The sequence below is a fragment of the Monodelphis domestica genome, chromosome 3, assembly GCF_027887165.1.
Source record: "Monodelphis domestica isolate mMonDom1 chromosome 3, mMonDom1.pri, whole genome shotgun sequence".
In the NCBI taxonomy this organism is placed as follows: domain Eukaryota; kingdom Metazoa; phylum Chordata; class Mammalia; order Didelphimorphia; family Didelphidae; genus Monodelphis; species Monodelphis domestica.
The window spans coordinates 418,939,522-418,962,042 of record NC_077229.1 but is presented as its reverse complement, the minus strand read 5'-3'; the positions used below and the strand labels follow the sequence as shown (position 1 = coordinate 418,962,042).

At 39.4% G+C, this 22,521-nt stretch overlaps 1 protein-coding gene across 4 annotated transcripts in view; it reads left to right on the top strand.

The window, feature by feature from the left end:
- The first annotated feature begins 1,882 nt into the window (after nt 1-1,882).
- The window catches only part of PIAS2 (protein inhibitor of activated STAT 2), a 94,185-nt gene continuing 73,546 nt past the window's right edge, over nt 1,883-22,521 (top strand). For 3 of the 4 annotated variants that reach the window (XR_001628527.2, XM_007486635.3, XM_007486633.3), the window contains exon 1: nt 1,895-2,142. Coding sequence is in view for 3 of the 4 variants with exons in the window: in XM_007486635.3 (XP_007486697.1) it covers nt 2,119-2,142 (24 nt within the window). In the remaining variant the exon portion in view is untranslated. Of the gene's footprint in view, nt 2,143-22,521 lie in introns of all 4 variants that reach the window. The other variant, XM_001371527.5, reaches the window with a different exon arrangement.

The window sequence follows — 22,521 nt, the reverse complement described above, 5'->3', positions numbered from 1 at the left end:
TAACTAGCAGGGTGTAAATCTGGAAAAATCACTTGGCCACTATTTGCTTCAGTTTCCTCTGCTATAAAATAAGGATAATAATAACACATACCTTTTGGGATTGTTGTGAAGTTGATATATTTGTGAAGCACTTTGCAAATTTCAAAGCATTATATAAATGCCAGCTATTCATCATCATCCATACAACCCCCCTTTTTTTTTTTGTAAACCCTTACCTTTTGTCTAATAATACTGTATGATGATTCTAAGGCAGAAGACTGGAAAGGCCTAGGTAATGAGGGTTAAGTGACTTGCCCAGGGTCACACAGCTGGGAAGTGTTTGAGACCATATTTGAACTTAAGACATTTGGTTTCCAGGCCGGGTTCTCAATCCACTAAGTCAGCTAGTTGCATCCAACCCTTCTTCCTCTTACTCTGACATGTTCTTCACAGGAGACAGTCCATTTCCAGGCTATGAACATTTTTGCTAGTGATGACCAGTGAATGAGCTATCCCAATCCTGGGACTCTTCTCAATTCTACCTTCAGGTTCTCTGGCTTTAAAGTTTTGCTTAAAGTTTCACCTTCTATAAGAAATCTTTTTCAACTCCTTAATTGTAGAGACTTCTCTCTGAGATTATTTATCTCCTATTTACCCTGCCTATACCTCCATTGTACACAATTACATGCCATCTTCCTCATTACAATGTGAGCTCCTATGGAGCAGGGATGGATTTTTTTTTTGTTTCATTCATTCATTCATTCATTCATTCACTTTTGGTATACCAGTGCTTAGTACAATGCCTCATATATAGTAGGAGCTTAATAGATGTTTGTTTACTGATGACAGAAGAGGCAGATAGAGAAGGTGAAGTTTTTTTTCCTGTGTCCCAAATACAACAAATCTTATTTTAATGGGTGCATTTAGTCAGGACGGGGCAATGCTGATGACAAATACAATACTTCCAAAAAGGAGTATCCACTGGGCAAATCATTTAACCTCCTTCTGGCTCAATTTCCTCATCTAGAAAAAGAGAGAATTGGCTTGGAATGACCTTTAAGTTCCTTTTCAGCACTAAAGCTAAGATCTTATGTATAACCATGGAGAATAACAGATGACTACGTAAGAACGAGGATGAAGAGTTAGGCCAGTTCTCTGAAAAATTAAGAAAGCCATTCTTTTTGATAACACAGCACAGGAAAATCTGTCCGTCAAAAATGATCCTTTTATTCCCGGGGCAAGCACAAAGTTGGTAGAACCCCACATTTGCATTACATTAACACAAGCAGTTTTAGAAGAAGTTGGTTTTGATTGGACAGGTCTCCGCAGGGAGGTTTTCGGGCAACTTCCTGAATCCAATAGGTCCACAAGTCTAATATTGACAATTCCCCCCCGATTCCGATTTCCTCCGTTGATTCCTCCTCCCTTCCTGTGGCAGCCCCGGAGCCTCAGCATCTCGCTGATTCAGATTGGCTCCCGGATTCCAGGCAAGCGGGTATCTTCCCATGTATCCCGCCACCTCTGCAGAAGGGAAGAGAGCATCAGTCCTGTGGAACTCGCCTGGAGAGGGGACAAGAGGGGAGTGGGAAAAGAGGCAAGAAAACGAGAGAAGGACAAGGATGATTCAGAGAGAAAGGGAGTAAGGCGAGGGAGGGGAAGGGCAGTAGTGAGGAGGGAGGACGAGAGAATCAGGTGAATCTGGGCCAAGAAGGAGAGAAGTGGGAGGGAGGAGAAGACAGGGAAGAGCAACGACCAGGGACTCTCTCAGCGACAAGAGACCAGGGAGGAGAGGACGGAAAAGGGGTTGGGAAGAGGAGGAAGACCCGCGAGGGAGGACGAGAACGGGGAAGGAGAGGGGGTGGGATCTGAGGGGGGCGGGGCAGCGGGCGGGGGCTCCGGGGGCGGGGTGGTGGCGATTCCGCGTCACGTGACGGGGGCCTGGCGGCGGCGGCGACGGTAGCGGCGGCGGCGGCGGCGGCGGCGCGTCGTTCGCGGCGCCCAGTGCACCATGGTGGTGGTGGTGGCGACGGCTTCTCCAGAGGCTGCGGGAGGAGCGGTGGCGGCGGGAGCGGTAGCGGCGGCGGCAGCGGCAGCAGCGGCGGGAGCGGCGGCTTCGCTTGCGCCAGCGGGTGGTAGAAAATGGCGGATTTTGAGGACTTACGGGTAAGCCCGGGATGGGCAGCGATAGAACTTGAGGGAACGGGAAGCGGCCACGTCCTCTTCGGATCCTGGAGGCGGGGTTGGCCCGGCCCAGTAGACCCCCCAATCCAGAGCTGAGAATGGGTCGAACTGTGGGGCCCGGAGGGGCCCCCAGAACGAGCAGCCCTTTCCTCGCCTCGCTCAATGGGGGGAGGGGGCTGGGACACGAGCCCCGATTCTAGAGGGGGAGGGGTCCGTGCCTCCTGCGCGGCCCCCTCCCCCTCGTGGGCAAGAGTGCGAGCACACATCTGGGCGTGCATTGTGTGTTGATGGAGACGCGCGCCTATACATGTGTGTTTTAGCTGTTCTTTTGGGGAAGAATTGATTTCGCTTAAAGTCTAATGGGGGAGAAGGACCTTTGTTGTTTTGTATTTCCTCTCTTCGTGATGCTGCTGTTGTAGCGGCTTGCCAGGTTGACTAAGGGAGCCCAACTGTCCCTGGGTCCCCCACTGCGGGAGTGGTGGCAAAGAAATCAAGGAAGGAGGCTTCTCCAGCACTTAACTTCCATAGCCTCCTCTTGCTCCATGGAGCAGGTAGGTTGGATGTTGGTTTGGGTTTCCTGGTGAAACTCATGCCAAGGAGAACACTCACTGTATCTCGCAAAAGCTTTTAATGTTATTTCCTCATAACTAACAAATAAGACAGTCATGCACACAATAATTGTAATCATAGAATATTGGAATTAGGAGGGACCTTAGAGGTCATCCAGTCCAAGAGCATTGAGTAGACCATAGGGTCATTGACACATCGAATGCTACCTTCTTCACCCACCTTGCAAATTTTGCAAATTTATTTTCAAATGTAAAAGCCATTTTTAGCTCTCTTGTTGCACAAAACTGGATTTTATTGCAAAATGGGCCTAGAGTCTGATAGTTCTAGGTTCAAGTTTCTTTTGGGATCCTGCTTTGGTGTCTTGGCAAGTCACTTAATTTTGCAAGTCTCCTAATTTTTTTTAGTACGCCTGGGAGTCTTAAGACTAACTTTGCTGTCGGGTTGCCCTGCATTGGTCCTAGGACCAATTTCTCTTCCATGCAGGAAACCAGAAAAGAAGAAAAAATGCCTTAGGCACTGAGCTGGGAGTTGGAGAATCAAAGGTCAAATGAAAAGTTTAGCCTTCTAGGTGCTTATGTATTTTAGGGGAAGGTTACCACTTACTCTTATTATAGTCAACATTCTTATTAAACAAACACTAAATTTGAAGTTCAGTGCTAAGTCCTAGGGATAAAAAGGCTAAACTTGAGGTTACTACCATTTTAAGTGCTTACCCTACCAAGTACTATGCTAAGAACTGGGAATACAAATACAAAAGAGATAATCCCTGCCCTCTTGGAGTTTACATATTAATGAGAGGAAATGAAAGTAAAAGGAAGCTGAAAAGTGAGGGGTGAAAGAAGGTGAAAAGCCAAGTTTGGGCTTTTATTGTGAGTGCTAGCTGTGTAGGAATGAAGATATGATTGGCTTGGGTATTCTCTTTAAAATGGAGGTTTGGGGAGGAACCAGTATTTTTCCTCAAAGGACTCACCATTTAATGGATGAGACAACCTAAAAAATACTCTTATAAACAACATGTATACTTTGATTGAAGTTAACCCAAAATGGGAGGGTACTAGTATTAAGGGAATCAGGAAAGGCTTCCTGTAAGAAGCTAGAATTTTAGCTGGTATCTGAAGGAACCAGGATGTGGAGGTAAGGTAGAGAATTACAGATATGAGGGAACAGCCCGAGAAAATGCCCAGAGTCAGGAAAAGAGTGTCTTGTGTGAGGATCAACAAGGAAGCCAGTTCTATGGGACTGAAGAATATGTAGAAGGGAGTAAGGTATATGGAATCAGGAAAGATAGAGGGCCAGATTTTGAAGGACTTTTAATGGCAGGCAGAGGACTTTATATTTCATCCTCGAGGTAATAGGGTTTATTTGTTAAATGGAGAGGTGGGGATTTTATGGACAAATCTACATTTTAGGAAAATCCGTTTGATGGCTGAGTAGAGAATGGATTACAGTAAGGAGAAACATGAATCTGGGAGGACAAACAGATGCCCAGGAAGCTATTTCTGTAGTATAGGTGTGAGGTGATAAGGGAATGCATTGGGTTTTGGCAGGGTCAGAAAAAATGTAGTATAAGATTGTATATATTGTGGTTATATGAGGAGAGAGGCACTAACAATTAAACCTCTTGTTTAGAGATGGCACAAAAACTGATCTTTGGAGGAAAATAAAGGTTCTTTAGACATGGATTTGGAAAAAGGAATACATTCTAGGAATAGGGGATAACTTGAGCAAAACAGGAGTTAGAATGATGAGTTCATGAAACAGGTAGGCTAATTTGGCTGGATAGTAGAGAGCCTTAAGGAGATTAATATGAAATAAGCCAGGAAAACCAGATTGGAGTTAAGATTGTGAAGAGTTAAAAAGCCAACCAGAGGGGTTTGTATGAGCAATTGAGAGTTATTAAACTTTCCTGAACAGAGAAGAGATATCAGATTTGTTCTTTACAAAAATTATTTTCCCTCCTGTTTGGTAGGTGGATTTGAGCGGGACAAATGCTAGGATTCCCAGTTAAGAGATTTTTTCCAAATGTACTATAATTGGCAAGGGGGCAAGGAAGACCTGAGCTATTGGTGCTGGTAATGTAAGAGAAAATGATGGACTCAAAAGATGTGAAAATAGAATTGACAAGATTTGGCAACTGGATATAGAAAGAAAGTGAAAATGAATAGTAGATTTACCTTAAGTGGTGAACCTGGGTTACTAGAAGGTGGTGAACCTGGGTTATTAGAAGCAAATTGGTAACCTCAGCAGACATTGGGACCTTTGGAGTAGGGCACTAGTATGAATTCTATTATGGATATGTTCAATTTGAGATACTCAACAGTTGGAGATGCCCAATAATCTAGTCCCTCTATCACATCCTTCAAAAGCTTACCAAAAAGCTAATGAACAGTGCAATTTCACTGTGTTTTTGTGGGAGATTTGGCCTATGCCTGTGATTTATTTCATTGGCATAGGGAATTCTTTTTTTTTTTAAAACTCTTACCTTCCATCTTGGAATAAATACTGTGTATTGGCTCCAAGGCATTAGAGTGGTAAAGGCTAGGCAATGGGGGTCAAGTTATTTGCCTTGAGCCACACAGCTAGGAAGTGTCTGAGGTCACATTTGAACCCAGGACTTAGCATCCCTGGACCTGGCTCTCAATCCACTAAACCACCCAGCTTCCCCCCATAGGGAATTCTTATTGTTGAAAGTCCATGAAATTCCATAGTGCTGAATGACTGAAGAGTCTTGTTTTTAAATTAAAAAAAAAATTCTGATCTTAAATAGTAGCATTTCCATATACTTTTGGGACAGAAGAGGATTATACGTTTAGCTGTGTACAACTTGTTTTTTAAGTATGTAATAAATTTGATGTATTACTTTTAAAGGTATTCTGCTTTTCTATTACACTCTGGCCTTCTGTTCTCTTTTGGACATTTTATTTAAAAAAATTAATGATCATTTTTTTTCTTTTATTTTCTTTCTTGGAACCTTAAATCCTCATCCACCCCCCCCCCCAAAAAAAAAAGCAAATTTCCATATGGTCTTATGTCTGAAAATTCATGTCTCATGCCCTACCTTGATTCTAGGAAATGCTCTCTGGGTATGCGTATCATGCTTCTTATATTCTTTGGAATCATTGCTATTTATTATATCCAATAACTTCTTAAATTTAAAGTTTGTCGTTAAAAGCTACTTTTCTTTACGTCTTTGTTATTTTATGAATTGTTCTCATTTTACTTTTCATTAGTTCATATAATTCTTCCCAGATTTATCTGCTTCCATCTTGTTCATCATTTTTTTGTCACAAGAGATGCCTTACATTCTTTTTTTTAAACCCATGCCTTGTCTTAGAATCAATAGTGTAAGAGAATAATCATATAAAACCAAAATCAAAACCCAAATAAATTAAAGTGAAGAATAGTATGTTTTGATCTACATTCTGACTCCTACAGTTCTTTCTCTGCAGGTGGATAACTAATTGTTTCTTTTTTAATCTTACCTGTTAGATTTCTGTAAAACCTTTTTAGTTTTATATAATCAAAATTATCCATTTTATATTCCTTATGCTAGGTCTCTCCCTCCCAATGTTTCTCTAATTTGCTTATGATATAATCATTTACATCTAGGTACATACCCATTTAGAGATTTATCTTTGTTTGAGGTATTGGTCAAAATTACTCTTGAAGCAAAACTTTTAATTATGTTGTATTTTTTGTTGTTTTTAAACCATTACCTTACATCTTGGAGTCAATACTGTGTATTGGCTCCAAGGCAGAAGTGTGGTAAGGGCTGGGCAATGGGGATTAAGTGATTTGTCCAGGGTCACACAGCTAGGAAGTGTCTGAGGCCAGATTTGAACCTAGGACTTCCCATCTTTAGGCCTGTCTCTTAATCCACTGAACTACCCAGCTGTCCCCTTGTTTTTCTTTTTGTTTTTTTTTAATCCTCTTTGTGTAGGTAGATGCTAATGTTTATATCTCCATTCTGTTAACAATTTTTTTTTTCAAAAACTATACTCTTAATTTTTCTCTAATATGAATATCATGAGGAACGAGTCCTCAAAAATTTGCTTTTTCCTTCTTCCTTACATACTCCAAAGAAATTACTTTTTAAAAAAACATACTGTAGTTTACTTCTGGTGAAGCCTCTGCCCTCTTAAAGTATGTGAGATATTTAAATCTTGACATTGTGTGGTTATTTGATTTCAAATCTGAGAAATTAAAAACTTGGTTTCCTATGCAGAGTTCCTATTGTGATGGAATTTTTGTTCAGAGTCACAGAGGTACAGTGAACTTCTGAACATGGTACATCAGATCTTTCCTCTTGGCTTATTAATATCCATTAAAAAACAATGCTGAACTGTGGAATGATGCCAGGATGCATTTTAACTATATGCCTGCAAAGAGAGTGATAGGTAGTGATAGATAAAAAAAAAAATCTGTAGAATTTCATCTACATGAAACAAGGGACTTTGTGTACCTTCCCTTTCCAAATGCAATCTTAATGCATCTTTGCATATTTTTTGGAGGTTATGGCTGACTGGAAATATTATGCTTTATTGGATCTAGGTTTCAAGTTGGACTAAAATCGGGGGAGAATGATTGATTTTGTGTGTATATAGACATAGAAATAGATATCCACTTATTCAGAAGGTTGGCCTTCTCTAAGAAAAAAGATAATTAAGCAGGGTAGTAATAGGCAGAGGCAATATCTTGAAATAGTTTCATCCAGTTACTTTAAGTCCTCATTGTTCCTTGCTCTATTGTCCATATCTGTCTATTCATCAATTCATTATCTTGCCTAGGGCAGAAAGATTACTTTTTTTTTATACTTTTTACTTTTTATACCCTGGCCTAGTCTTTTTGCCTCTTCTTCATAATTTAAAAAATAAGAATTGATATTCTGTCATTCCCCTGGGGAGCCCTCAACTATCCCTTGAATTTAGCATAATGAAAAAAACATTATGACTCAACACTTGGGATTTGATATTAATTCTTCCATTTACTAGTTATGTAACCTTGGGAAAGTCACTTTGCTTCTCTGGGCCTCAGTTTTCTTATCTATAAAATAAAGGTGGACTTCATTTTTTTAAAAATCTTTTTTCTCACACCACCTATGTTTCCTAATGTATTCCTCACCTTTCCCCTTCTGAGAGAACCATTCCATATAACAAAGAGTAAAAAACAAAAAACCCAATTGAACAAGAATTCTTTAACAAGCCAATTACATCCAACCTAATTTATCCTACTCCCTGTAGTCTGTTACTTCTACAAAGAAATTGAAGGGAATGTGTTTTTTTATCTTTTGCCAGGTGAGTCTGGGTGATTGTGATTACATATCATTCAATTTCTTTGACTTTTGTTCTTTCCATTTATATTTTTAAGTCAGGTATATTTGTTTTCTTTTTCCTTATTTTGCATCCCTTTATATGAAAGTTTCCCAATTCTGTGTTCTCCAAATGCATCATTTCTTACAGTTCAATAATTTAATTCATTTGTGTACTACAGTTTGTTTAGCTATTAGGTATTCCGCAGTCAATGTGCATCTATTTTATTTCTAATTCTTTGCTTTTAAAAATGCTGTTACAAATTTTGGTGTATATTGAGGATCTATTTTTTGCCCTTAGGTATGTACCTATCAACATGACTCCATTCAAATCCCACCTTATACAGAGGCCTTTTCCAGCTCTCCTCCCCCTTTTTAGTACCTTTCCCTTGAGATTTCACTACTACTGTGTCTTATGTAGACTATTACTTGCATGTTGTCTCTCCCAATAGAATGTGAGTTCCTTGAATTCCTTACATATGTATTTGCCATATTTAAAATTCTCAGAACATATGTGCTTAATAAATGCTTGCTGAATGACTTTTCCTGCATTTGCCACTGCTGGTCACCTCACTTTCTACATATTCTTCTCTTGACTTTCATGACACTGCTTCTTCTTGGTCCTCCTAACATCCTGACCATTCCTTCCAGTCTCCTCTATTGAATTATCATAACCCTAGCTAAAGATCCAGCAAATGAAACTAAGAAAAAGTCTAACATGTAGGGGCAGAATCAGGAGGAAGCACTATTAGGAAAACCTAAAAAAATAATACTGCAGTATCAAGGACAAGAAAGTGACTTCCCTTATATTACTGGGAGGCCGTCACAGTGAGGATTATGAAAAAGCCTTTAGATTGAGCTAATAAGAGATAATTGATAGTGAAGTCAGAAACAAGGAGAGAAAGTGAAGACAACCAATGTAGATTGCATTCTGAAGGGGTTTAGCCATAAAGGATGCAGAGAGATAAAGGTCTGGTGGTTTTTAACAATTAGGGAGACAGACTTGACCTTCTTTGTAAATGGTAGGAAAGCCCTCACTCAAAGGCCCTGTGAAGATTTGTGAGAGTGATGGTGAAAGAGGGAGAAGACTTCGTGGAATGGGAACACAAGGGTGCCTTGGCAAGAAAAATGTCTGACTTTTCATGAGATGAGGGAAGAAAAGGGAGCTATCTTTGGAATGGCCTGTTTTTTTTTCTACGAAGTAAGTAGGGTTTATTTATCTTAATAAACAAAACTCATAGGATAAGAGGGGTGAAAGGATGAAAAAGTTTTGTTTTAAGAACTGCCTGGTGAGGACTAGGCAAATGAGGTTTAAGCAACTTGTTCTAGGGTCACATAGCCAGGGATGAAAAGGATTTGAATAGCCTTTTTGGTGAGTAGGAGGAAGGCTAATGATTAAGGAGACACATATAAAAGGATTGCCTTGTTGAAGTGAGGTCTCAATTTTGAGATTATGTAATAAAAAACTTGTAGTTTCAATCTCTTGTTACTAAGAGTCCAGGCAGCACTATTTTACCACTTTTGAGAGAAGGCTTTTGGAAGGGAAGGGAATTGGATATTTAGAATATCCCAATCCAGAGTTACTAGAATTATCCACAGTTAGGTTCAACAAGATATGAGCGAGAGGGCAAAAATCTGTGGACTCAAGCATATAGGGTTGTGCAGAGAGTGAACCAATTAATTCACTGAGTAGTTGAAAATGGGCAAGGAAAGAGATTGTAGCAAGAGTAATAGCATCTGAGAAAGAATAGAAGGATTGAAGGCTAAGCCAAAGATGAAGAATGAGGTTAGGGAATAGTAAAGAAGAGGTTAAATATGATCAGATAATGGGATTTCATAGGTCCTGAAGGGTAGAAAGAGGTAGGTGGCAAAAATCAAGGATATGGATATCTTTGTGAAGCTAAAATAGAGTGAAGAAGTAGGATACTTGAAGGAATATGTATGTATTTTGAAATCTACTAGCATAAGGACAGGAGTTAGGGTAAAGAGAGATTGAACTTGGTATGAATTGAATTTATTGTGAAAGCAAGGAGAATATCTTAGAGCAGTGATGGCAAACCTTTTAGATACCCTCTTCCCAGATCATGTGCCACTCAACAGTCCCTCCCCCCCCCCCCCACATGCCCTGCACCCCTCATACAGGGGAGGGAGAAAATATTCCCATTGGGCAGGGCAGCAAATGCCTTCAGCCAGTGTAGAGATGGGGAGGGGAATGGCCTGAGTTCTTTGCTCCCTTCCAGCTCTGCTGCCTGTGAGCCACCCACATTACTCCCTGTATTCTCCTGTTGGCTGCTGGGCAGAGGCGGGGATGTGAAAGAATGTTATCTGGCACAGTGTAGAGGGAGGGGAGTCCCTCTGCCTTTCTAGTAAGAATGGGGGGGGGGAGGCTCAAGCCTTCCCACAGAGTGCTCTGCATGCCATTTTTGCCATGTGTGCCATAGGTTCACCATCACTGTCCTAGAGACCTTTTGTTCTGGTCTGTGCATGACTTAGTCCTGTCCCTTGCTAGTTGAAGTTCAATATTGGAACAAAATGAAACACATTAGTAGGTCATGCAAGAGATTTCTATAGCCCTATTAGGAAAAGGCTATTCAACAATAATAGACATTGAAAACTGGGTTGAATTAATTTAGTTGAAAGAAACTTCCATCATAATCCACCAGTCAAACATCTCAGGACCCCCCCCCCCCCCCATTCCCTTTGTGGTTGCTTTGTAGAAGTGATAGCAATAGATCCTTTGTGTGTTGAGCCAACTAAGTCTTGAGAACCATCTGAAACACAACTCCCCTCCCCCCTTTTAAAATCCTTACCTTTTGTCTTAGAATCAATGGCAAGTATTGATTCCAAGGCAGAAAAGTGTTAAGGACTAGACAATTGGGGTTTAGTGACCTGCCTAGGGTCACACAGCTAAGAATTGTCTGAGTCATATTTGAACCCAGGTCCTCTGGTCTCTAGATGAGGTGCTTAATCTACTGAGCCACCTAGCTGCCCTCACTTCTAGTTATGAAGTTCCCTGCTCCTTAGCAACCACCACTACTGAAGACCTCGAATAAGAAAATTCTCCCAGTGTTCTTGGCACTGTTAAATAATAGTTAAACATTAGAAACATGATTTTTTTGAATGGAAGCTTAAAGAAGATAACATTGCTATCTTGTTTTGCCACTATGCCCTAAAGACCATGGGGCCTTTCCATTTGACTTGCACTATGAAACCTTGTATATATTATTTCCCCCATAAGAATGTGGGCATTCTGAGAGCAGCAATTCCTTCTTTGCTAATTTGTCAACAGTACTTTTCCCACATAATAAGCACTTAATTTTTTAAATTCAGTTAACGCCAACATTTTACTAGTATTCTTACACTAAGACATGGCATATATAATAGTCTAAAAATGGAAAATGATTACTATACAGAACATTGGAGAAATACATGATACTTGTGAATAAGCTTAATTCTATAATTAATAAGGTTTGTCAAAGAAGAGGGGCAAAAAGCATTGAAGAAATGCATGCTCTGAAAGGCGAGTGGACTGGTCACTTGGTAGGGTCCAGAGATGACCAATATCGGCTAAAGTGAGGAATTGGTATTGTAAAGGTTAAAATAGGGGTTTTGACAAAAGAAGGGAGCAGCTTTTAATAATTTGAGTTTTAATGAAAATATAGTGGAGTTATAAATTAATATTATCCCTTTAAGCCAGAGAAAATAAAACTTCTAGCAGCTTTTAACAATTAACAATTTAGTTATTAAAATAGAGATAGTAAAAGAATATAGTAAAGGAGGGAAAGATAGAAAAGAAGAGAGATTACTAATCTTATACTCTATAAATATACTAAAATTCCTAATAACTACCTTTGCCTTCTGAGGACAGCTTCTTCTTGCCTGGCAAACACCAGGCCTAATCTAACCTACACTATCTATAAATGATTCACTAACTCCCTAATTCCCTAAAATAATACACAACTACGATTCATTTCTTTAGTTTTCTGTATCAGGCCCAACTGTGAATAGCCAACTGACAGCAGATCCTTGCCTATGAGACACACCTGCTCTCTAGAGATCCGAGGCAAAAAGACCTCTGAAGGCTAAAGCCAAAAGCCCTCTCAGTAAGCTCAGGTCCACTTTTATATTCCTGCAACTAAATACAACCACAGCACCAGCAACCAATCCCCGATCAACTCCCATCCAGTAGCCAACTTCTCTGCAACTGCCAGCCCTAACTGTCACAACTGACTCCACCAACTGTCAGCAACTGACAACCTGCAACTGCTGTCTGCTCAGCAGGGGGCTCCCCAGTTTCTGCTTTCTGTCACTGTGGGCTGGTTAATCCCTACACATCTCTATGGTAAGAGAAACTCCAGGTCTCCCATTAAATTAAAGAAATTAAAGAATTTCTTTTTACAGTACCCTCTTGATATCTGGAGAAATCAATAAAAGTCTCTGGCACATTGATTTGGCTTACATTGGAAGAATTATGGGAAGAAGTGAATAAGTCACACATGTACCTCTGGAGAAGATTGCAATTTGCATAATTTTCATGCTTTTCATCACAAGGGGATTTGTGAATCAATGAGTTTATAGACCCATTTAAGAATTAAGAGATCAAATTTGACCTCATACACTTCCCACCTGTGTGACCCTGGGCAAATCACTTAACCCCCATTGCCTAGCCCTTACCACTGTTCTGCCTTGGATTCCAAGGCAGAAGGTAAGGGTTTAAAAAAAAAAGAAATAAGAGAGAGTAGGAAGCATCAGATGATTTTGTTTTCAATTGGTTGGTGAAGAATATTGTACTACTCTTACTTGTTTGCTTTCTGGCTGAGGCAAACATTTCTTCCTGTATTCCATTTCTTGAGATAGATTTCGTGTCAATGGAGTATATTGATTTTTAAGTGCAGTAAAGAGGGTTCTGTGATGGAGACCTCAGTATATTTGGCCATATGTTGCTACTTTATTGTTTGTAAACACTCCAATGATAATAGGCTATGGCAGTTTTAGTGCTTTAAAACAGTGACCCCATCTGCTTTAGACCTGGGTGATGGAAATGATGGAAGACACTTTTCCCAGTTGAGAGTGGGCAGCATATATGCCCCCTTCTGCCTCCTTAAATAGCCATGTAGGATAGTGGCATTTCTAGAAGTGCTTTCTCTTCTGCACATTTCCCCCATGTGTGTCTTTGTTGTCATGGAGTACTGAAGTTATTACAGAATATTCTTGCCACTCCCTCATCCCCAATTCCTAAATGAGAAATCCTTTACTTTTTGTATTTTCCCCTTCTGTCTTTTCCCTGCATCCAAATCTGACTTTGGTACTTACGCTTCATGGATGCTGAGCACTATTGGATGAAAGTTAAATTGAGCTGATTTTACCTACTAGAAATTTAGTTTGCATAACTTTAGTGGTGATTTGCAGGTAGCTGAATGCTTGTCCCTGTCCTTAGTGTCTGTTCCTAGATCTTTTCTCTTTTGCTCTTCTTCGCACTTCATTGTCACATGACCTAACCTCATTTAATTAAAATTGAAAGGCAAGTGATGTATATTCTTTACATTTCAATTCCTCAAGAATTTTTAGCATCATTTTCTACCCTTCTGTCCTTTCTTCTGGTAACAGAAGGGTCCCAAGTCTCCTCCCTCTCTGTGCTCTTGATCCTGTTCTTTTTTTTTTCCCCTGCTTTCACCAACTGTCAACCAATTACCAGACCCAAGACAGGAAAGGTAGCCTGGCTGAAACAGCAAATCACTCAGAGGGAGAGAAAAGAAGCAGCATGTGCTAGGCAAATTAAATCCCCTCCCCCTTAACCAACATCTCCTTCAGACCCTCATAGAGACAAGTCCAGGATTCTGAACTCTAGAGCCATGGAAGAAGTAGCCCAGGGCCTCCATCCCCTGTGGAGAAATGACCTGGCACCTGCAGGGGCTATAGCACTCAGGAAGACCTAGAAAGTTTTTTTGCCACCAAACTTCTTGATATTGTCAAATAGTTCAATATCAGAAACTCAGGTATGTCCTGTGATAATTACATCTTGTTTGCAGTAGAAACATTCCATATGTGTTGTTTCCTTTAAAATGTGAGTTCTTTTATAAAGAAAAGTTATTTATTTAGAATATTTTTCCATGATTATATGTTTCATGTTCTCTCCCTGCCCTCTTCCCTTCCCCTCTTCTGGAGTTGACAAGCAATTTCACTGGGTTATACCTGTATTATTGCTCAAAACCTATTTTCATATTATATCTGTAATAGAATCATCTTATAAAACCCCAAACCCTAATCATATACCCATAGGAACTGTGTGATCCATGATATGTTTTTTTCTTCTGTGTTTCTACTCCTCTGGATGCTCTTTCTCTGGATGTGGATAACATTGTTTCTCGTAAGTCCCTTGTGTGGAAGAGGCATGCATGCAAAGGACAGAAGCTGGAGATGGATTAGTTGTCATTCAAAGGAAAATTCCATTTGGATTGCTATTAGTAGCAGAATATTGCGTTTGATCATTCAACAATATTTTATTTTCTGTGTATAATGTTCTCCTGGTTCTGTTCATTTCACTCTGCATCAGTTCATGGAGATCTTTCCAGTTCATATAGAAATCCTCCAGTTCATCATTCCTTTCAGCACAATAGTATTCCATCACCATCAGATACCACAGTTTGTTCAGCAGATATCCCCTCATTTTCCAATCTTTTTTGCCACTACAAAGAATGCAGCTATAAATATTTTTGTACAAATATTTTTCTTCATTATTTCTTTGTGGTACAAACCCAGCAGTATAGTATGGCTGGATCAAAGGGAAATGCAGTCATATATTTTATTTTGATATGTTAACTTTTATTTTTTTTGAAGTGAAAAATTTTATTTAATTAACTTAGAATATTTTTCCATGGTTACATTATTCATGTTCTTCCCCTCCCCGTAGCTGACACGTAATTCTACTGGGTTTTACATGTATCATTGATCAAGACCTATTTCCATAGTATTGATAATTGCACTAGGGTGATCCTTTAGAGTCTACATCCCCAAATTATATCCCCATCAACCCATGTGTCCAAGCAGTTGTTTTTCTTATGTGTTTCTGCTCCCACAGTTCTTCCTCTGAATGTGGATAGTGTTCTTTCTCATAACTCCCTCAGAATTGTCCTGGGTCATTGCATTGCTGCTAGTAGAGAAGTCCATTACATTAGATTGTGCCATAGTATATTAGTCTCTGTGTATAAGGTTCTCCTGGTTCTGCTCCTTTCACTCTGCATCACTTCCTGGAGGTCTTTCCAGTTCACATGGAATTTGAATCCACTAGTTTATTATTCATTGATCTAATTAATTAATTAATTAATCATTTATATTTATTTTTAAATAAATGCATTCACTATGTTTAAATTCATATTTATTCATATTTACATATTTATTATATTTTAATATAAACATTTATATTAATTATTATTCATTTAATTCATTAATTATTATTTATTATTTGAATCTATTAGTTTATTATTTTTTTTAGTACAATAGTATTCCATCACCAACCTATGCCACAATTTGTTCAGCCATTCCCCAGTTGAAGGGCATCCCCTCATGGAGTCCATCCATCATCTATATGACAATTAATGAAGGCAAAATGGAACAAAAAGGCCATAAAGGGAACATGTGACCTTGATGGATCTGGTGACAACCTCAGTTTCCTTAAGGACCTATGTTTTTGGTTTTTTTCTCCATGAGAGAGGGTTTGTGCAAGGTGTTTATGGGCTTTTTTTTTTTTAACCCTTAGCTTCTGTCTTGGAGCCAAGGCAGAAGAGTGATAAGGGCTAGGCAATGGGGGTTAAGTGACTTGCCCAGGGTCACACAGCTGGGAAGTGTCTGAGGTCAGATTTGAACCTAGGACCTCCTGTTTCTAGCCGTGGCTCTCAATCCACTGAGCTACCTAGCTGCCCCCAGTTTATGGGCTTTTACAGTGATATGTTACTCAGTATAGTCTTAGGGGAAAGGTACAAATAAAGATCATGTAACAGAATATATCTAATAGGCAAAACACAGTATCTTAAAATGATTCAGTGTGAAGATATTGATTAGATTAATATAATACATGAACTTAAAAAATTAAACTTTAAAGCAAACAATCCACAAAATATAATAAGCGTGATAGGATAGAGACATTGAATTAAAAAATCATTTTCGCCAATTCCAATAGACTTGTTTAAGAGGGAACAAAACTCAAAAAGTTAACATCAATAAACTTCCAGATTTCTTTAGGTTTCCCTCCCCTCCCCAGTATTTATCAACCATTTTCATTTCTTTTATCGCACCTTTGGAGTTCCTCGTACACACATTTCTGCATGCTGAGAATATTTAAGATTTTCAAAACGTTGTTAAAATATTTGTTTGGTCTGTAATTCAGGTACCCTAGCTTGTTGCGGCATATTCTTGAGAAGTAAATAAAATGGGAAATATGCAATGAAAATAAAAACTGTCAATAAAAGAATTAAGCAGGACCAATATACAATTGTTAGCTCTACCAACTTAAACTGTTCTTTCAGAGTTCCAGGCATGTTTTGTAAGAACAATATTCCTCAAAAAAAGGTTCAATGGATTTTATTTGCAGTGAAAACAGAAAGAACCTGAGTGGAAAGTAACAGTCCTTTCAGGTGTTAGGTATGGGGCTTGGGAAAGCTATTCTCCAGTCCCTTCCTCCTCCCTAGGTACAAAACTGTGAGGGACAACAATAGGGTACTTGCATATAAAATGAAGCCTTCTCTTGGTGTTTGAGTCCAGAGAAAAAAGGGAAAAAACCAGGGACAAAATTCCCAAAACTCTGACTTCAAATCCATTGATTTGGGTTATCTGCCCTCCCTGAGAAAAAACCTTCAATAGCAAGTGTCTTAACCAGGAGCCCATTGTCAGCTTTAGAATTCTGCTTGGAAACTAGAAAGGGGGGTGGGGCTGAATAGCCAGTTTTTTTCTGTTCCAAGCTGTGTTCCCCTACTGAAAAACCACTAGGACAGGTTGGAAACCCTGTTGGGGAAGCGGGGGAGAGGGGTGGGGTGGAAGAATTGATAAGGCAACCTCTGGCCCCCACCAAGAAGGCACTTCCAAACAAACAAGTCAGACTTCCCAGCACACCTCAGCAAAAGGAGTCTGGGGCGGGCATCAGCAGCAGCAAGGGGGAGTAGCAGTGAGGAACTTGGCCTCAAGCAGATAGTCAGGAGAAGTAGCAGAAGAGAAAATGTGGCTTGTAAAATTTATCTAATTTTTTTCCCCTAAGGCTTAAAAATTTTTTTTCCTGAGAATTCTGTCCCAAAGTGGTTGCCATAAATGTAAGCTTAAAAATTAATATATAATAACTGCTAGTATCATATTTAATAAGATTAATTAATAACTAGAATAAAAAGTGCTAAATCAGCCTCCATTCTGAGAGAAAAGAGAGAGAGGTGGAGTTACAGAAATATATTGACAATACTCAAGCTACATGGAAGAAGGGAAAAGGATTCTGGGAGATGAAGTTCAAGGGTTCGAGATTTTCTAATTATATTGTCCTGGATAATTGCATTGCTGCTAGTAGAGAAGTCCATTACATTTGATTTTCCCACAGTGTATCAGTCTCTGTACAATGTTCTCCTGGTTCTGCTCCTTATGCTCTGCATCAATTCCTGGAGGTTGTTCCAGTTCCCATGGAATTCCTCCAGTTCATTATTCCTTTGAACATAATAGTATTCCATCATCAACATATACCACAATTTGTTCAGCCATTCCCCAATCGAAGGGCATGCCCTCATTTTCCAATTTTTTGCTACTACAAAGAGTGAGGCTATAAATATTTTTGTACATATATTTTCCCTTATTGTCTCTTTAGGGTACAAATCCAGCAGTGGTATGGCTAGATCAAAAGACAGTCTTTTATTGCCCTTTGGGCATAGTTCCAAATTGCCCTCCTAGAATGCCCTCCTAGATCACTTCACAACTCCACCAGCAATGCATTAATGTCCCAATTTTGCCACATCCCCTCCAACATTTATTACTTTCCTTTGCTGTCATGTTAGCCAATCTGCTAGGTGTGAGGTGATACCTCACAGTTGTTTTGATTTGCAATGCATATATTTCTTGAACATAATCCTCCTCTTATGCTTCATTATGACATAAACCAGATCCTCTGTTCTTTTTTTTTTTAAACCCATATCTTCTGTCTTGGAATCAATACTGTGTATTGGTTCCAAGGCAGAGGAGTGATAAGGGCTAGGCAATGGGGGTTCAGGGCCTTGCCCAGGGTCACACAGCTGGGAAGTGTCTGAGGTCAGATTTGAACCTAGGACCTTCTGTTTCTAACTGTGACTCTCAATCCCCTGAGCTACCCAGCTGTCCCCCAGGTTCTTAAAGGCAAAGTTATCTAAAGCTTTGAAAAGAAAAAAAGAGGTTTGGCAATTCTATCATCCTGGAATAGCTTCAAGTATGGTATTGTCAAAAGACTTGATTATTGCTGCTTTCCTGTAATCTGTATTTCTTAGTATGGGGAGGCTCATCACCATTGGACTAGCCTCTTGTTGCTAAATTGGCTATGTTAAGCCATGAAGCAAGAAAAAGAATGACTCTCAGTCCTAGGTAACCCCCTTATAGTTCTGCACTGGTGGTGACTGGCTAGTGCCAGAGAAATGTCATAGATTTTAGATTGTTATGGGTATTGATTTAATTGCTGTTATTGAAAAGCTGTAATCCTTGTCCCAGTGATAGATTAGATGATTTGCTGGAGAAATTAAGCCACTAATTTTGAAATTCTTCTGTTATGTTAAATCAAGAAGCAAAAGTTTACCTGAATATGAGTGGATCACAACCTCTCTTGAAAAGCAAATAAAGGTTGGTTTTATTGTATGTGGAAAGTAGGGAAAACATAATTTCAGGGGTAATTTGGTCATTCTGTTTTCAGCTGTCATTATAAGCATTTGTGAAAGACACTAAGAAAATGATGTCATCCAATATGTGTTATGGAGAGTTAGGATGTAGAGGGGGGAAAAAGTTGAAGGATTTTGTTTGTCCCCTCCCAACAGATAGTTTAACACTTGGTGATGCCAGTTAAAAGAGTAATTTGTTAAGTAAGGCCAGTGAATGATATGCTCCAAAACCTGCTTTAGGCATGACAGAATAGCAAAGCTAAAGGTTCGTTTGCAAACTAGTCCTCTGATTGCCTCTGCACGAATAAATATCATAAAAAGATGAAATAGATTACATTAAAACAAAACATTTGGTATTAAATGTAATATTCATTTCCTAAGAAATTGTATATATTTGATCATTGAATCCTTTCCCCATAATTTTTAAAAATGTATATTAAACTTAACATGGTTGAGAACTAGTATTTCCTTGCTTGTTTTCTAAACTTTCATTTATACCTTCTATGTATCTTCTTATATGCTTTGTTGACACTCTTTTCTTAGTATTTTGCACTTTCTTCTTTTCCTCCTCAAACATAATTCCTCCCTTGTAACAAATAAGGATGATGAAGCAAAAATACAAAATACAAAAATTAGTTTCTCTGAAAATATATCCCATCTGACTTCTTAAATTTATCACCTATTTCAGTCTGTCAACAATGAGCATTTGTTAAGTAGTTATACAAGTCTGGTCTTTTCTTTATGAATGCTTGGAAGTCTTCTCTTTTATTAAATGACCATAACTTTTCCCTCCAAGATTATAGTCAGTTTTGCTGGATAGTTGGTTCTTGGTTGTAGACCTAGATTTCATGCCTTTCAGTCCTTCGGTGTAGATGTAGCCAGATCCTGTGTTATCCTGACTGTGGTTCCATGGTATCTGAATGACTTAGCAGCTTGTAAAATTTTTTCCTTGGTCTGGTAGTTCTTGAATTTGGCTATAACATTCCTGGGTGTTGTCAATTCATTATTAAGTATAGAAGTAATCTGTGGATTCTTTCAATCTCCACTTTTCCCTCTTGCTCTAGGATGTTGGGGCAGTTTTCTTGGATAATTTCCTGTAGAATGATGCCCAGGCTTTTTCTTTTGTCATGATCATCCAGCAGTCCAAGGATTCTTAAGTTGTCTCTCCTGGACCTGTTTTCTACATTTTTTGTTTTGTGGATGAGGTGTTTCATATTTTCCTCAATTTTTTTTCATTCTTTTGATTTTGTTATATAGTTTTCTGCTGCTTTTTGAAGTCATTTGCTTCTAGTTGTTGGATTCTAGTTTTTAAAGACTAACTTTCGTCCCTGGATTTTTGGTCATCCTTCTGATCTTTCATCTTTCATTTTCAATTCATTTTCAGTCTCATTAATTTTGGCTTTCAAGACACTGTTTTCTCGTTTTAGTTCAAGTGCCTCAGTTTCCAGATTACTTATCTTGCTTTTTAAGATCGCTTCCCAGTTGTCTTCAGCCTCTCAGTAGTTTTTTTGAATTGTATTTTGAGTTCTTCCAAAGCCTGTGTCCAATTCGCTGGCGTTTCTGTGTTTTTGTTTGGTGTTCCTTGATCCTTCTTTGTTCATTGCCTGCATAGAAGCTGTCCATTGTGATTTCTTTTTTCTTTTTCTGTTGTTTACTCATATTTTCCCCTTTTTTCCCCCCTGTAGTTGCCTGTAGCCTTGCTCCTCTCATTATGTGTTGGATCTGTGGGTTTGGGCTGTTATATCCTGAAGGGGCTTCTTCTCTGTTCTACTGATTTATCAGGTTAGTTACATCTTCCCCAGCTGACAGCAGAAGCTGAGAAGGAGCTGGGCTTCCCGCCCTGTTATGAAAGTTGTTGCCTGTAGTTTGTTGCTGCCTTTGCCCCTTGGAGCTTAGTCAGTAAGAATCTCACATCAGTCTGTGGGCTAGGGGTTTTGAAGCCTGAGCTTCTCTTCCCTATGAAGGCTTATTATCTGCCCTATTGATGAGATTGAGTCAGGACCGAATTGACTGTGCCCTGAGGCCAAAACTTTGAGTGAGGTGGGGGGGGGGCAGCAAGATGGAGTGTCTTGGCTGAGACTAGGCTGCCTGCTTTGGGCTTCTCCTCCAGCTGCCTCTATGCTGCCTATGTTCAATGCCCTGAACCTGCACAGCTGTGCCAGGAAGGTACTCCCTCCAGACTAGAGCTCTTGCCCAGCCAGAGATTCCAGCCATTGCTGGAGGCTCAACACTGTAGGTGGAGGAGTGGTCCTGGGACCTTCTTCTTTCTCCTTAAACCCGTGTGTTCTTGAATTCAGGCTTTTTTTGGGGGGTGTACCTTTTAAATTGAGTCCAGGAGAAGGGTTCCCTAGCTCTGTCCTGTTAGATTTGGTTTTCAGTCCCCTTGAAGCATTGTGTTTTTGATTTGTGAGAAAGGGTTTGTGGAGGTCTGAACTCTTGCTGTCTCTAAGCTGCCATCTTGACTCTGCCTCCTATTAAGCAGTTATTGTTTGCCAGACATTGAGAATACAAAGAAAGTTAAAACATGGTTCCCCTGACCTTCACTAGCTTACAGTGGGAAGACAATATGCAGATGACAAATAATATATAGAATAGATGGAAGATAATTCCAGAAGGAAGGTACTAATAGCATTTGGTAAGGAGGATGGGTGGGGGGAAGTCAAGGTAAAGCTTCTAGCATAAGGTGGATTTTGAGTTGAATCTTGATGGACACCAGGGGAGCCAGGAGACACAGATGAAGTAGAGCATTCTTGGACCTTGATGACACCTAACACTGGGGTTTTTATGAGAAGCAGCAAGTAGACCAGTTTAGCTAGATGATAGATTGTGTAGAAGGGAGTTAAAAGTAAAAACTCTGGAAAAAATAGGAAGAATAATGGTTGTAAAAGGCTTTAAAAGTAACAATAAGCTTCCACTGGAGTTTTAGTAGGGGATATAAAATGTTCAAACCTTTGCCTTTTGAAAAATCACTTTGGCAACTGAATGAACGATGGATTGGAGTGGGGAGAAACTTAGGAGAGTAACCAGAAGGCTGTTATAGTATGCAGAGAGTACACATGGTGAGGTTTAAATAGTGGGCATAAACTTCTCAAAGGAGACTGAGAAAGGGCTCCCAGATAGATGGGAGAAGGAACTAGGAGAGAATGATCTCCAAAAAACCTTGAGAAGATATATAGATATATAGATATATGTATGTATATGTACATGTATACATATATATGAGACTACAAAGTAGTCTGCATTTTTAAAGATTTCAGAGAGGTCAAGAAGAATAAAGATTGAGAGAAAAACACATAAGAATTAGCAATTAAGAGACCATTAGTGGGGTTATCTGGATAGCTCAGTGGATTGAGAGTCAGGCCCAGAGATAAGGGAGGTACTGGGTTCAAATGTGGTCTCAGATACTTCCCAGCTGTGCGACCCTGGGCAAGTCACTTAACCCTCATAGCCTAACCACTCTTCTGCCTTGGAACCTATACAGAATATTGATTCCAAGATGGAAGGCAAGGGTTAAAAAAAAAAAAGACCATTAGTAACTTGAAGTTGGGAAGATGTTTGCTTTCAAGTTGTTGTGAGTAAACATAAGCTTCAACTATCCTCCTAGATTTTAAAAACAAA